This window comes from Lemur catta, chromosome X (genome assembly GCF_020740605.2).
Source record: "Lemur catta isolate mLemCat1 chromosome X, mLemCat1.pri, whole genome shotgun sequence".
Classification (NCBI taxonomy): domain Eukaryota; kingdom Metazoa; phylum Chordata; class Mammalia; order Primates; family Lemuridae; genus Lemur; species Lemur catta.
In genome coordinates, this window is record NC_059155.1 from 56,126,576 (window position 1) to 56,141,190 (window position 14,615).

General features: G+C 44.3%; 1 protein-coding gene across 1 annotated transcript; it reads left to right on the top strand.

Annotated features, from left to right (window-relative positions):
- LOC123628249 (X antigen family member 3-like) lies at positions 1-10,009 on the top strand. The gene is made up of 6 exons (XM_045537872.1): positions 1-54; positions 1,664-1,721; positions 2,654-2,745; positions 3,204-3,342; positions 5,175-5,300; positions 9,951-10,009. The coding sequence occupies exons 1-6, from the start codon at positions 1-3 to the stop codon at positions 9,971-9,973; spliced, it is 492 nt and encodes a 163-aa protein (XP_045393828.1). The 3' UTR covers positions 9,974-10,009.
- The last annotated feature ends 4,606 nt before the right edge of the window (positions 10,010-14,615 follow it).

Here is a 14,615-nt window from a genome sequence, read left to right on the forward strand (position 1 = left end):
ATGGTTTGGCCAGAAAAGGCGGGTCATCTTGAAGAGGGCCTTCAGAGGCTACAGGTGGGTTTAAAGATTCTTTGACTTGTAATTGGTTAAAGACATGAAGCTTTGTCTAAAGGCTTGGAATGTTCTAACATGAGGAGTTGTTTATCAGAGATAAGCCCTGGGACATAGACTTGTTGTGTATATTGAGGACCTGCAGGTTTGTCTTGCATACCCTTAGGCCTCTTAATGGGTTACAAAGGATGTGCCCAAGAAGGGAGGGGGCATGATGGGGCATGTCTGACCTCCCTCCTCCTGGCAGGCAATTTAGTGTTAGGATATTCCTTTGGCCACCAGGGGGTCCATTCAGTCAGCCTGTGGAGGGGGGGAGCCTGAAAATTTTATTTCAGTTCATGATACCAAACGTTATAGCTTGTCCTAGCCTACCTTAAATGTGCTCAGAACACTTATATTAGCTACACTTTGGAAAAATGGTCTAACACAGTACCTATTGTATAATAATATATTGAATACCCATGTAATTTATTGAATACTATACTGAAATGAGAAACACCCTCATTGTTTCCACTGCATGGGTACCCGAAGTACTGTTTCTACGGAATGTATGTAATTTTTGCACCATTGTAAAGTTGGGAAATCATAGCTTGAGCCATCATATGTCAGGGACCATCTGCGTTCTCTTTTTTGGACTACGGTATCAAGGTTACGCTAGCTTCATAAAGTGAATTGGGATAGAAAACATTTTCTGTTCTCCGCAACCGAAGTCTTTGCAAGACTTTGAATAACGTAGGGCTACGCTTTGCTGTGTTCATTTGTTTCTAGGTTGCATGTCTTTTAGCTTTGGACCTTACTTAAAAGTGACAGAAGGGGCCGTCACTTCAAACTTTGGAAGGCACCCATCTGCCCTGTGGGATGCCTACAACGATGCTGTCACTGAAAACTACCTGGCCCTGTTTCCGTGCTGAAACTAACCTTCTGTACACAGAAAATTAAATGTTGCCACTCTATTAATTTGCCGGCATACCTTTGATCTGTGCTACGTGGTCTTCAATGTGTGGCTGACTCTCGATCTGTGTATAGTGGTGACAACAGCTCCATTTATTGAGTCCTTTATCTGATAATGGCAGGAATATTAATAAGAGTGTGTATTGGCCGGGCCCGGTGGCTCACGCCTGTAATCCTAGCACTCTGGGAGGCCGAGGCGGGTGGATCGCTCGAGGTCAGGAGATCGAGACCAGCCTGAGCAAGAGCGAGACCCCGTCTCTACAAAAAATAGAAAGAAACTATCTGGCCAACTAAAATATATATAGAAAAAAAAAAAAATTAGCCGGGCATTGTGACGCACGCCTGTAGTCCCAGCTACTCGGGAGGCTGAGGCAGGAGGATCGCTTAAGCCCAGGAGTTTGAGGTTACTGTGAGCTAGGCTGACGCCACGGCACTCATTCTAGCCAGGGCAACAAAACGACACTCTGTCTCAAAAAAAAAAAGAAAAAAAACAAAGAAGACTCAGCGGTCGCAGGTCTGCGGACTATGGAAAAACCCAGCCCACACAGCACGTGCCCAACTCCGTGCGCATGCTCCCTTCCGCGCAAGACTGTTTTTGCGCATGCGCCCTTCCGCGCAAGACTGTTTTTGCGCATGCGCCTTGCTTTCCGCCTGTTGCTAGGGAGCTGCGCAAGGAGAGGTCGCGCCTTCCTTCTCCTTCTCGGAGACTCAGTCCCCAGGTCAGTGCACTGCTCCTCCCAGAAGTTTAAGTGTGAGTGAACGTGAGCAGGAGCCAGTGGGCTGCGGGCGGTAGGGCTGCGTGGTCCCTAGTCTTGGGGGAAGGTCCTTGAGGTGGTCGTCATTCTCCTTAGAGGCGGCGAAGCCGCCATGGGCCCGTCCACGTGGCGAGGCTGGGACAAGGGAGGAGGGCTCCGTGGAGGGGACGGGTCAGGTGAAGATGGGGCGGGTGCTGGGGGTGCTGTTGGAGGTATCTGAGTCCCAGGGGCGCCCGGGACCCCGGACGACAAAGGACAGATCCCGGGGTCCTTAGTAGGGACACGGACACGGACACGGGCAGGGGCGGGGCGGGCGGGCGGGCCGTTAGCAAGGGCCTGGAAACTGGGAACCCTGCGGGCTGGTGACGGCGTCCCCGAGGTCTGTGCAGCGCCCCGCAGCGGTGCCCGGTGAGGAGCGGGCCCGTCGCTTGTGTGGCGACTTCTCACCTGCGCCATGGCGGTTCGGTAGGGGTCCTAGTAGACGCCACGGGGAAGAGTGGGCGCGGCCGTGCGCCCCAACAAAACTCAATTGGGAGGGGGACGTGGGCCTAGTGAACGGGCCTGCGACGGAAGTAGCAGTCGTTCCCGTTTTAATTTTCTAGCCGTATTTTCCCAAACGTGTCCGTGATGAGAGTCTAGCTGTGAAACTAGAACTCATCAGACGTGTCCTGTCTTTTGCCACAAACCTTTAGAGGATTCCTCTGCCAGTTTGGCCAACATAAATGGCTATGCGAGCACTGAGTAGGCGTACATGCTTATATTTACCTTGGGACTTAATTTCAAAGTATTTTGAGAATTAAAAAAAAATAATTCCAAGATAACATTCGGCCATGGAAGTGGTCAGGTATAACTATCCTCTTAAGTTCATTTTTCCAATCTCAGTATTCTGCTTTCAGCGAGAAATATGAGATACCGAGGAGGATCAACATACAGGCCTAGACTAAGAAGAAACCAGCGAGGATTTCCTAAGCGGCTTGGGCCTGTGGTTGTGAGTGCTTTCACATTTGATGTTTTCCCGTTAGGAGAAAGTTATTTTTGTGGGAGTGTTCGTGAGCAGGTACAGATAACACTGGTAAAAAGGTCTTCCATGCTGATAAAAAGTGGTAACGAAATCTCCTGAAGGAAACATTGATCCAGGATGATTATGTTCTCTTTAGTTCCCTGGATTCTGCCCCTGATTTCTTTCTCATACTTACCCATGGCAGACTGTACACGTCCATCCCCAGATTGATACAGATAGCTTCCAGACTCCTTGTGGGTAACTCTTCTAGGAGTAACCTGTCTGTGGGAAGAGTAACTTTATTAAGAATAAGTACATACAATGATGTTGGGGAAATGACCTTAGACTTCCTTACGACCAGAAATATCTGTGTAGTCTGTAGATTTATATTACTGACCTGTATCGATAAGGAATGTTTTCATTTCCGTGCACACACACCCCTCTAGGCCAAACAGCTCAGTGTTGAAGAGCCTCCGCAGAAGGAGCCACCACTTGCAACTCAGGATGTTACTCCTGGAGAGAAGAGTGATGCGGGTGCACTTGAGGGTCCAGGTGATGGGAAGGCAAAGAAAGAATGTCTGTGGGGTAAGAGGGCATACGTGTGCATCGTGCATGATGACATAACCAGTAACAGGAGGAAAGAAAACATTAGAAAAGGATCTGAAACATGTCCTAAAAGTTGGCTGGAAAAGTGAAGAGTACAGTTTGCAGCTTCATCGAGAACCTTGATGTACTGAATCTTATCGTTTTCTTCAAGATTTATTTTGTTGTGCTTGAAAATACAGTCCTTGCTAAATCAGAGCAAGGTGTTCAGTTGTAGCTATAAACTGTATGTTATTTCACTACTGTAATTTGTTCTTCTTAGAATGTTATTGTAGGGTCTTCTGAGCCATTGGGTCAAAAGTGTCAGCGACCTTCAGTAGCATGTAGAGTACCAAGGCAACCTACTTGTAGCACCCTAAATAAAGCCCATTTGCATAGGAATGTTAGCGCTATTTTATAAATAAGAAAACTGAGGCTCGGGGATTGAGGCTTACCAAAGAGCATTTGACTCATGGAAGCGGAATTCATGTTTCACTCCAAGGTTTGTGTTCTTCCTACCGTCTATGTTGTAAGGAAAAGTGAAGAGTTTTGCTTAAAATGCTTAAGGCTCAAGTGTGTCTGTACTGTAGGGTCGCTCGTACTGGCCCAGGAAACAGCACAGTTCAGTGCAGCAGGATAGAGACTCTAGAAAAGACCCAGTGGCTGACAGCCACTATTTCCTGTGGTTGATATTTTTTACACTAACTTTGGTAAGAGCTGGATAATTTAGGATACTTGCATACAGATGGCTACATGAGTATGATTTATAAGTGACTTTTAACAGATACTTAAATGCTTTTCTGGTTAGAAAAATCAAAAGTCTCATAAGAGCATCATGAAACAAATTATTTTCTCAGAGGATACCATTTTCAATCTAAACATTTACGCAGTGGGGGCCATGGGTTATTTTAGCAATTAACTGTTTTGAAGTTTCCGGAATATGACTGACAACAATGCCCATGAATTTCTTTCCACTCAACTTCCCTACTCTCACTGTAAATTACAGTAATTTTTGCTTTTATTTTTGGTAGTTTGTTCTAAATGGCATTCATTTATAGCAAGTTACTTATAGGGCCCTTGGGCCTCAACATAACTTCAGTTAATTTGAACAAACTAATTTTCAAATTACCTCAATAAGGGATGGTTGTCATGACTGTAAGATTTGTCATAAGCCCACAAATACACTTACCTAACCCTTCAGAAGATTACGGCCGGGCCCGGTGGCTCACGCCTGTAATCGTAGCATTCTGGGAGGCCGAGGCGGGCGGATTGTTTGAGCTCAGGAGTTTGAGACCAGCCTGAGCAAGAGCGAGACCCCGTCTCTACTAAACATAGAAAAAAAATTATATGGACAGCTAAAATATATATATAGAAAACTTAGCCGGGCATGGTGGCGCATGCCTGTAGTCCCAGCTACTCGGGAGGCTGAGGCAGGAGGATCGCTTGAGCCCAGGAGTTTGAGGTTGCTGTGAGCGAGGCTGATGCCACGGCACTCTAGCCTGGGCAACACAGTGAGACTCTGTCTCAAAAAAAAAAAAAAAATTGAAAATGCTACCCATGGTGCGACTCCAGATTTGTTGGATAGCTAATCCGCACTCGCCTTAATACACGGTGGTAACATAGGAAATGTAGGTGTCCTGTGCTTTATCCTTCCATTGTCATTTAAAATAAGACTTCCTGATACAGGAAAACGCAGGAGTAAAGGCCATGTTTGCATCACATTACCACACTAGCCTACAGGCTTTTATTTCATAAGGCTGAGGGAAGGAAAATTATAATTTACTTACTTATATTTCGTGTTTTCTGCTTAAATTGATAACATTTTTATTTTTAAGGCCCTGACCTGGAAGCTGATCTCCAGGCACTGTCTCAGCCAGAGAATGGGGGTGAATGCCCGGGTCCTGACGTCAAAGAAGAGGAGAGTCTACCAAATCTAAAGCCCGTGGAGGTGCTCGAAGGAGGTGTGTTATCCATTAAGATACACAACTATGTGGGTCCTTTTTCCCACAATATTACATCTTTAATAATATAAAGATAAAATTACTGCAACCCTAATGATAGAGTTCACATGTGAAGATCTTTGGAAGGTAGTTCAGACCCCAGATGCCTGACCGCATGACTTAACCACTATCAGACGCAGAAACAAATTGGGTCTAAGCCATACTGAATCATCACACGTGAAAGCATTTTCTTCCTTTTGAGTGTAAGCAACAGCTAACAATCTTCACAATCTTTTATAATTTCTGCTTTTAACAAATACGTAATGCATTTGGAGTATCAGTTTGTGTGAAATACGCTAAGACACTGAAGAAGCTTCTGGCACCAGCTGTAACATAATTTAGGAGATTCTGGATGAATCCCTTAACTTGTAGACCCACCTTTGCTCTCATTAAAATTAGTGATGTCAGCTTGGTATGATGTTGTGTACTTGTAGTCCCAGCTACTTGGGAGGTTAAGGCAGGAGGAGGATCACTTGTGGCCAGGAGTTCGAGGCCACAGTGGCCCATAATCACACTTACGAATAGGCACTGTGCTCCAGCCTGGGCAACATAGTGAGACCCTATCTCTAGAAAATAAGAGGAAGAACTAAATTTTTAAGTATTAGCGAATTAAAGTCAGGTTCAATGCTGATTTTTTGCATTCTCCGGTTCTGTTGGCTAGAATACACAGATACTGTGTTTTAAATGATTTACTATAAAATAACAGCTCGAGTCAAATTATAATATCTGAATCAAGATTTCATTGGTCCTAAGAACATGAGCAGGCACTCTGCTTGATAATTTCTTTTTCTGTATGGAGACCTAAATGCCTGTTCTTGGATTTTGTCAAATTCTGAATTCTCTGGCTCTGAAGGAAAAGTTGCGTGTTAAATCCTTCCGCCAGTGAAGCGTTGAAGGACTGAATAATTAAATGGCAAGGGATAGTCCAGTGTCTCGTTTGTGTGCCTGATCAAGTCGGGACGTTGCGTGTAGATCAGCGATGATCATGATGAGTAAGGTGCTTATGCCCAGCATGTTCTCTGCCCCACTGTCACTCTTCATGAGCTACGATTTCTAATGAAACCGTGGACACCCATATGATACAATCACCTCTAACCACTGCATAGATTACATACCACAAGTTTCTGCCTTGAGGCATCAACTGATAGGGTTTGAAATTCGAAGTCCTTAACGTCGTAATTCCCAAATAGTCAACGAAAGTATATTTTACACACGTTTTCCAAATCGCCTGACTGTTAATTACAAGAGCGTCTGAATTTAAAGGTAGCACTTGATGTTTAGGGAAGAAATTACCTTGCATTAGTTTTCTAAATGTTCTTAGTCTATGCTGCTGAACCGTTCCATTAGACCTGTGGTCCCCAACCCCCAGTCCAGGGACCAGTACCGGTCTGTGTCCTGTTAGAAACCAGGCCACACAGCAGGAGGTGAGCGGCTGGTGAGCAACAGAAGCTTTATCTGTGTTTAGATCCACTCCCCATCGGTCACATCACCGCATGAGCTCCGCCTCCTGTCAGACGAGCAGAGGAATTAGACTCTCACAGGAGCGCGAAGCCTACTGTAAGCTATGCACGTGAGGGACGTGGGTTGCGCGCTCCTTATGGGAACGTCATGCCTGACGATCTGAGGGGGAGCTCAGGTGGTGATGTTAGCCCTGGGGAGTGGCTGCAAATACAGAGGACGAGTGGCAGAGCGGTTTGACTGCACAGAGACCATAGTAAATCAGTTGCTTGCGGGCTCATATCAAAACCGTATCACTGGCCGGGCGCCGTGGCTCACGCCTGTAATCCTAGCACTCTGGGAGGCCGAGGCGGGTGGATGGTTTGAGCTCACTAGTTCGAGACCAGCCTGAGCAAGAGCGAGTCCCCATCTCTACTAAAAAATAGAAAGAAATGAGCTGGGCAACTAAAATCTATATAGAAAAAATTAGCCGAGCCTGGTGGCACATGCTTGTAGTCCCAGCTACTCGGGAGGCTGAGGCAGAAGGATTGCTTGAGCCCAGGAGTTTGAGGTTGCTGTGAGCTGGGCTGACGCCACGGCACTCTAGCCGAGACAACAGAGCAAGACTTTGTCTCAAAAAACAAACAAACAAACAAAAAACCGTATCACTGTGTGGCAAGTGACAATTATGCTGCATCTGGTGGCAAGCTTTAAGTCAGAACCCGACACTTACTTGAGTCCATGTGCGGCCTGCCCGTTATTGTATTTACTACTTCTGTCCGTAAAGGTAGATCACTGGCCGGAGTTTCTGAGTTACGACAGCCACTCCAGAGATTTCTTTTAGAAAAACAGTCACGACTGGCAGCATATTTCAGTGACACCGAATGGGTCACAAAACTTGCTTCCTTATGTGACATATTCAAGCTGCTCAACGAACTCAATCTGTCACGTCAGGGGAGAATGACAGCTGTGTTCAAGTACACACATAAAGTGGCTGCATTCAAAGACAAACTGGAATATGGGGCCACAGTGAACCTTGGGATTTCTGACGTGTTTCAAACATTAGCAGAGATTTTGAAAGAGACTGAGCCTTCTTTCTCCCAGCTGGTGCTTGATCACCCATCTCAACTTTAAAAAGAGTTTGAGCATTATTTCCCAACCAGAAAAGACCCCGGAACTGGGAAGGACTGGATCCCAGACGCACTCACTGGTGAATAAGCCAGGTGAATGAATGGACTTTGTGCTAGAAGAGGATCAACTGCTTGAGAGTGCAAATGATGGTGGCCTTAAAAGTAGTTCTGAGACAACGTCAAATCTCCATACGTGTTGGATGAAAGTCAAGGCAGAACATCCTGAGATTGCCACAAAAGCACTGGAAAGCCTGCTTCCATTTCCAACAGCCTATGTTTGTGAAGCAGGGTTTTCTGCAGGGACAGCAACCAAAAGGAGATTACGGAGTAGACTGGACATAAGCAACACACTTCGGGTGTCACTGTCTGCCATCCCCCCCAGATGGGACTGTGTAGTTGCAGGAGAACAAGCTCAGGGCTCCCAGTGGTTCTGTATTATGGCGAGCTGTATAATTATTTCATTATATATTACAATGTAATAATAATAGAAATAAAGTGCACAATAAGTGTAATGTGCTTGAATTATCCGGAAACCCTCTCCCCTTCCCCCACCCATGGAAAAATTGTCTCCCGTGAAACTGGTCCCTGCTGCCAAAAGGTTAGGGACTGCTGCATTAGACTATTTACATTAAAAGATCCTTTTCAGACAAGTTCCAGGAGCCTATTATACATGACTAAAACTTACTCTTAGGAACATCATAGCCTTCGAAGTGTATGTTATTAAAATAATAGTCTGTGTCAGCAGTATTTTATTACTATAACAAATAACAATAAGAGAGCAATGGAATTAACCTAAGGGAAAAGGGAAGAGGTGCTTAATAATAGACAGATATGAATCTTTACTAAAAGGAAAAGTCATCCAACTAATAAAAAGAGAATGCTCTTTTCAAAAACAGCCGTGAATGCAGTATCCGGTGGTTTACATAACCTTGAAGAAAGTGGGAAAAGCCCGTCGAGGAATGTGAGCAAGACACTAACAGATGTTGAATATATTGTATGATGGGAAGTGAACTTGAGCTCTAACATTTTCAAAATATGGATGAAATGGTTGATACGCTAGGAAAGCATACATTATTCACTATATCCCAGTATACCTAAATATGTAAACATCACAAATAAATACCATGGAAGAACTTGTTAAATATGTCAGTTGTCCTTCAAAGTCACGTATTTTAGAAACCACTGTTTGGCTTTTCCAGGTGCCTTACTCTACCTTCCCATTTTCCTGTCCCTGCATTTGTTTCTTTCTTTTCTTTCTTTCTTTCTTTTTTTTTTTTTTTTTTTGCCATACTGAGAGATACGGTATATATCTCCTTGACATTTTGATGTCAAAAATGGTGATCACTTAAAACTCGTGTGGCCATATAATTTCATGTACAAACTAGAGCACTCTCAAGTGTAAAAAGAGGCATTCTTCATCATTACATCGGGACTAACAGTGAAAAGCAGGGAGAGATGGTCACCCTACGTAAACAACCGCATAAGGGTAAACTAGCCCAGAGACACATTTTTGTACTTTTGTGCAATAGAGAAAAAGCAAATGAGACACTGGCCTTTGTATTAGGTCACTTATGCAGTTCCTAATGTGACATGAACTGTTTTATCTATCTTGAATCCAGAGTATTACTTCAAGCCAAAACATTAAATTCGTTTTTGTAAATTCCTTTTGTTTCTTCGGTTTTTTGTGTGTTGGTTAGATTTTTAGTAAAAGTATGCGCAATATTTGCTTCCTACTTAAAAGCACCTTTTAATCGGTTCATGCGATTTAATCTGTTCTGAACTCACACGGTCTTTTGGTTTCCTTGTACTGCTAGGAAGCAGGGTGTGTTTTTAAAATATTGATAATGTGTATGCTTGGAAGTCTATTTGCAAGGTCCGTACACAGGTCTAAATGAATGCAAGCCAAAGGATGACTCTTAGGCTTCAGGTTTTATTAATAGTTTGTTTTATAAAACCAAAAGTATGATGTCCTTTGTATGCCTGTAATATCATTGGTATAAAGTTTTTCTCAGTAACGTTCTCAGCTATTATTTTTATATTACAGGTGAAGGACAACCACAGGTTTAAATGAAGACAAGCTGAACAAGCTGAAACACTGCAGACTGTTCTTCTATTGGATATTTGACTTAAAATTATCTCAATAAAGTTTTGACAGTTTTCTTGAAAGAAGTCTTGCACATATTTTGTTCAGTTTATTCCCAGGTATTTGGAACTGTTGAACATTATATCTTCTTTGAAATTTTGTATTCTGATTGAGCCGGTACATACAGGTGTTATATTTTGAAATTTTGCAATATCCTGTTGGTGTCTGACAGGGTTTCCTGGCACACAGCTCCTAAAATACTTAGCATGGCCACAGAGTGATGTCTTTTTGTATGTTAATGAATTGACTGAGGCTGGCAGCCCCTACATTGCTCTAGTCTAGGATAAAGGATTAAAGAGTTGTGACGTTCAGGCCCCACCCTCAATCTTTGCGGAGGGGGGCAGGCCCCCCTCCCCAAGAGTTAAGCTGATCGCCAGTGGCCAGTGGTTTAATCAACCGTGCCTACTTCATGAAACCTTCATGAAAACCTGAAAGGTCAGGATTCAGAGACCTTGTGGAGAGCTGAACACATGGAAGTTTCCAGTAGGTGGCATGCTAGAAAGGGCATGAAAGCTCTCACCCCTGCCCCCTGTTAGAACTGGTTTCCCTCGGCCCCAGGGACAGAGAGGCAGAGTCACTGAGGCTGCAAAAGGCAAAGGAGTTTACTGGCTAGCTCGAGCTAGGGTCCGAGTCTCAGAGCAGCAACGCAGTGGCCTCTCCAGGAACCAGGACCCCGCCCTGGGGTAAAAATTAAGCTTTTATACTTTTCGGTAGGTAACATACGCTGGGCACACACCATCCCCCCTCCCTCCCTCAGTTCATTTGTTCCTTCAAGACTGGCTGACCGTGTCGGTTCCTGATTGGTCTGTTCCATGGTCGTGTTAACTCCTGATTGGTCGGCTCCAAGGTCATCGCCGTCATTTCGGGGAAGGGGAGGGCCCGCGCCGGGGAAACCGAAACTGAGGCCTACTCCAGGAAGCCTAGCCTGTCATGGAGTTACCTTTGCTCTTACACCCCATACCTCACCCTATGCATGTCTTCATCTGTATCCTTCGTAATGCCGTTTTTTTTGTAAACCGATAAACATAAATAGGTGTTTGCGTGAGTTTTATGAGCGACTCTAGCAAATACGTCTAACCCAAGTGGGTCAGGGGAGCACCAGTTCAGAGCCCAGTGGGTCAGAAGCACAGGTAACACACCCTGGGGCTTGCAAGTAGCATCCAAAGTGGGGGTCAGTTTTGTGGACCTAAGCTGCTGACCTGTGTGATCTGACACTGTCTTCAGGTAGGTGGGTTCCGGATTGAATTGGAGGACACCCAGCCTAGTGTTCACTGCAGAATCGATTGCTTGCTTGATCTGTGGGGAAAATCCCCATAGATTTGGTCACGGAAGTCTTCGATGTTAATTTTTGTGGGGTGAGTGCAGAGGAAAAAGAGTTTGCTTTTTGGACTCCACAAGTATAATGTATGTATACTTATTTTTTTTATTTCAAAATCTTAAGTGGGTACAAATGTTTTAGGTTACGTGTGTGAAGTAAAATAAAATCCTAAACCTCCCAGCCACCAGGTGACTGAATGGACCCCCTGTTGGGCAAGGGCAGATCCTAACATTTAATTGCCTGCCAAGAGGCAGGAAGTCACACAAGCCTCATCCTGCCCCCTCCCTTCTTGGAGATACCCTTTGTAACCCATTAACAGGCCTAAGGGTATGCAAGGCAAACCTGCAGTTCCCCAATTTACATAACGAATACATGTTCCCTGACTTCCCTCTGATTAACAGCTCCTTATGTTAAAACATTCCAAGCCTTTAGAATAAGCTTGGTGTCTTTAAACAATTACAAGTCAAAGAATCTTTAAACCCACTTACAGCCTGTAATCCGGGGCATAGAGATGGCCCACCTTTGGGGGCCAAACCAATGTATGCATTCCAGGTATTGATTTGTGATTTTACCTGCAACCCCTGTCTCCCTGAAGTGTATAAAACTGTAACCCAGGACAGGGAGTCCACTTGCTCAAGGCTTCTTGGGCGTGGCTCCGGGTCGTGATCCTCAAATGTGGCTCAGAATGCATCTCTTTAAAATTATTTTACAGACTTTGGCTTTTTTTCCGTTGACACATGGATCACTTTTGTAATGCTGGAGTCCCAGCTAAAGATGTGCCCATCACCCAAATAGTGTTGATAGTACCCATTAGGTAGGTTATTGACCCTCCCCTCCTCCACCTACACCCTGATTCATATCCACTGACTTTTACTTCCCTCTGTGCACATGTGTGTTCATCATTTAAGTTCCAGGTTAATAGTGAGTACGTGTGGTGTTTGTTTTTCCATTCTTGAGAAACTTAGGAGAATGGTCGGTCTCCAGCTCCATCCAGATTGTTGCAAAAGGTGTTAATTCATCTCTTTTTATGGCTGAGTAGTACTCAGTGGTATACATACACCACGTTATATTAATCCACTGATGAATTGATGGGCAGTTGGGTTCATTGCACATCTTTGCAATTGTGAATTGTGCTGCAATAAACATTGGAGTGCAGGTGTCTTTTTGATAAAGTCTGTTTTCTCTTTGGGTAAATACCCAATAGTGGGATTGCTGGATCAAATGGTAGGTCTCCTTTTACTTCTTTGAGGAATCTCCATACTGTGTTCCATGGAGGTTGTACTAATTTGCAGTCCCCAACAGTGTATAAAGTGTTCCTTTCTCTCTGAATCTACGCCAACATCTATTGTGTTTGGACTTTTAAAGAAAAGCCATTCTACCAGGGGTAAGGTGATACCTCATTGCGGTTTTAATGTGCATTTCCCTGATGGATAGTAATGTTGAGCATGTTTTCCTATGTCTGTTGGCCAGTTTTCTAATTTTGAGAAGCTTCTGGTCCTATCTTTTGCCCACTTTTTAATAGGGTTGCTTGTTTTTATATTGGTCATTTGCCTGAGTTCTTTGTAAATTCTGGTTATGTAGCCCTTCGTTGGATATGTAACTTGCAAATATTTTCTTGCGTTCCGTCGCTTGTCTGTCTGCCCTGTTGATTGTTTCCTTAGCTGTGCAGAAGCCTTTTAGTTTAATGAAACCCCGTTTATTAATTGTTGTTGTTGCCATGATTGTCATTGGGGTCTTTTTCATAAAGTCTTTGCCTGTATTCATATCTAGAAGCCCTGCAGGTCCCCAAGGGTAGAGGCGTGGGCCCCCAGCCTCTCTGGGAACTTCAGACTGCAGGATGTACCAGCTGGGAGGAAGGGGCTGCTCCCCAAATTCTCTGCTCTAACTCCTGTCCCAGTTGCAGTGGGTGGGGGAGAGGTGGGGAGAGAGAAGCGTCTGAATAGAAGAAACCCGGCTCTCTGTCCTCTCTGGTCACTCTCCTTGGAGGGGACCCCACACAGAGTGTCCAAGCTCTGGGATCCCGCAAGGTCTCCGGACAATTCCATGGTTGCCCCAGTGCAGGGGTTTGTGGGGTGGAAAATCTTCCCAGTGACTTGGTAGCCGGCTGATCTCCGAAGGACCATGAGTGGGAGAGAGGGATCCCTCCTTACCCCTGCACTGGACTCCTAAGCGTCCCTGGGTCTGGTCCTCACGGATTCCTGGAGTTCCGTTATCTTTTTCCTTGTCTGCTTCCCAGTTTTCCTCCATGATGTCCCTGGCAGGCTCTGGCACTCTTCTCACTGAAATTTCACCTGCGGTGTGTTCCCTCTCCCACCTCCCCTTCCTTCTGAAACCCTTCCTTGTCTCAGGGATGTTCCAGCAACTGATGTCTCTAGTCAGCCATCTCGCCCCATCCTCGGTATGCTTATTTTCTGTGCAGCCATCTTGCTGAATAAGCTTACCAAATTTATCTCTAGATGCTTTTTGATTTTCAAGATATACAATCACATCATCTTTGAATAATATCAGCTTGCTTCTGACATTTTAGATATTGTACAATTTTTCCTTTTCCCATTTTACAACATTGGACAGACCCACTCCGTACAATGTTAAGTAGAACTGGTGATAGTGGACATCCTTGACTCATGCCTGCCAGGAAGTGGACAGTTTTAAACATTTCACCATGTTTAATGTGCTTTTTGTAGATATATTTTATCAGAATAGGAAGTTCCCTTCCATTCCTAATTTGCTAAGAATATTTATGTTGAATATATATATGACTTTAGTTAGACACTTGTAGCACATCCATTAGATGATCACAGAATTTTATTCCTTCCGTTCATCTGTTACTGTGGTGCATTACATTGGCAAATTGCTATGTTTCAACTAACCTTGCATTCCTAGGGGAAAGAGTTTGGTCATGACATGTCCTTTTCGAAGAAATCTATGTGTTAATAATTTGTTAAAATTTTTTATATATATCCTCCTGGGTGACACTAACCTAAATCTTGTTTCACATACCGATGCTGTTCAGCTTACCAAGGGATTATGTCCAGTGAGTCCATCATAAATTGAAAATTTCTGAAGTTTACGATGCCTTTAATATACCTAACATACTGTTAACGTAAAAAAAAAAGCCAAATTCTGTAAAATAATTTTAAAGACAGTTACTCTGAGCCAGATTTAAGGGCCATAACCGGAGCCACGCGCAAGAAGTCTTGAGCAAGTAGACTCGCTGTGGCTGGGTTACGGTTTGGTTTTATGCATTT

Excerpts from the sequence above, each read along its gene's own strand:
- LOC123628249 (XM_045537872.1), top strand. The coding sequence starts at position 1 with ATGGTTTGGCCAGAAAAGGCGGGTCATCTTGAAGAGGGCCTTCAGAGG. Across the intron at positions 1,722-2,653 it reads CTCGGAGACTCAGTCCCCAG|CGAGAAATATGAGATACCGA; the intron begins GTCAGTGCACTG and ends TTCTGCTTTCAG. Across the intron at positions 5,301-9,950 it reads CGTGGAGGTGCTCGAAGGAG|GTGAAGGACAACCACAGGTT; the intron begins GTGTGTTATCCA and ends TTTATATTACAG.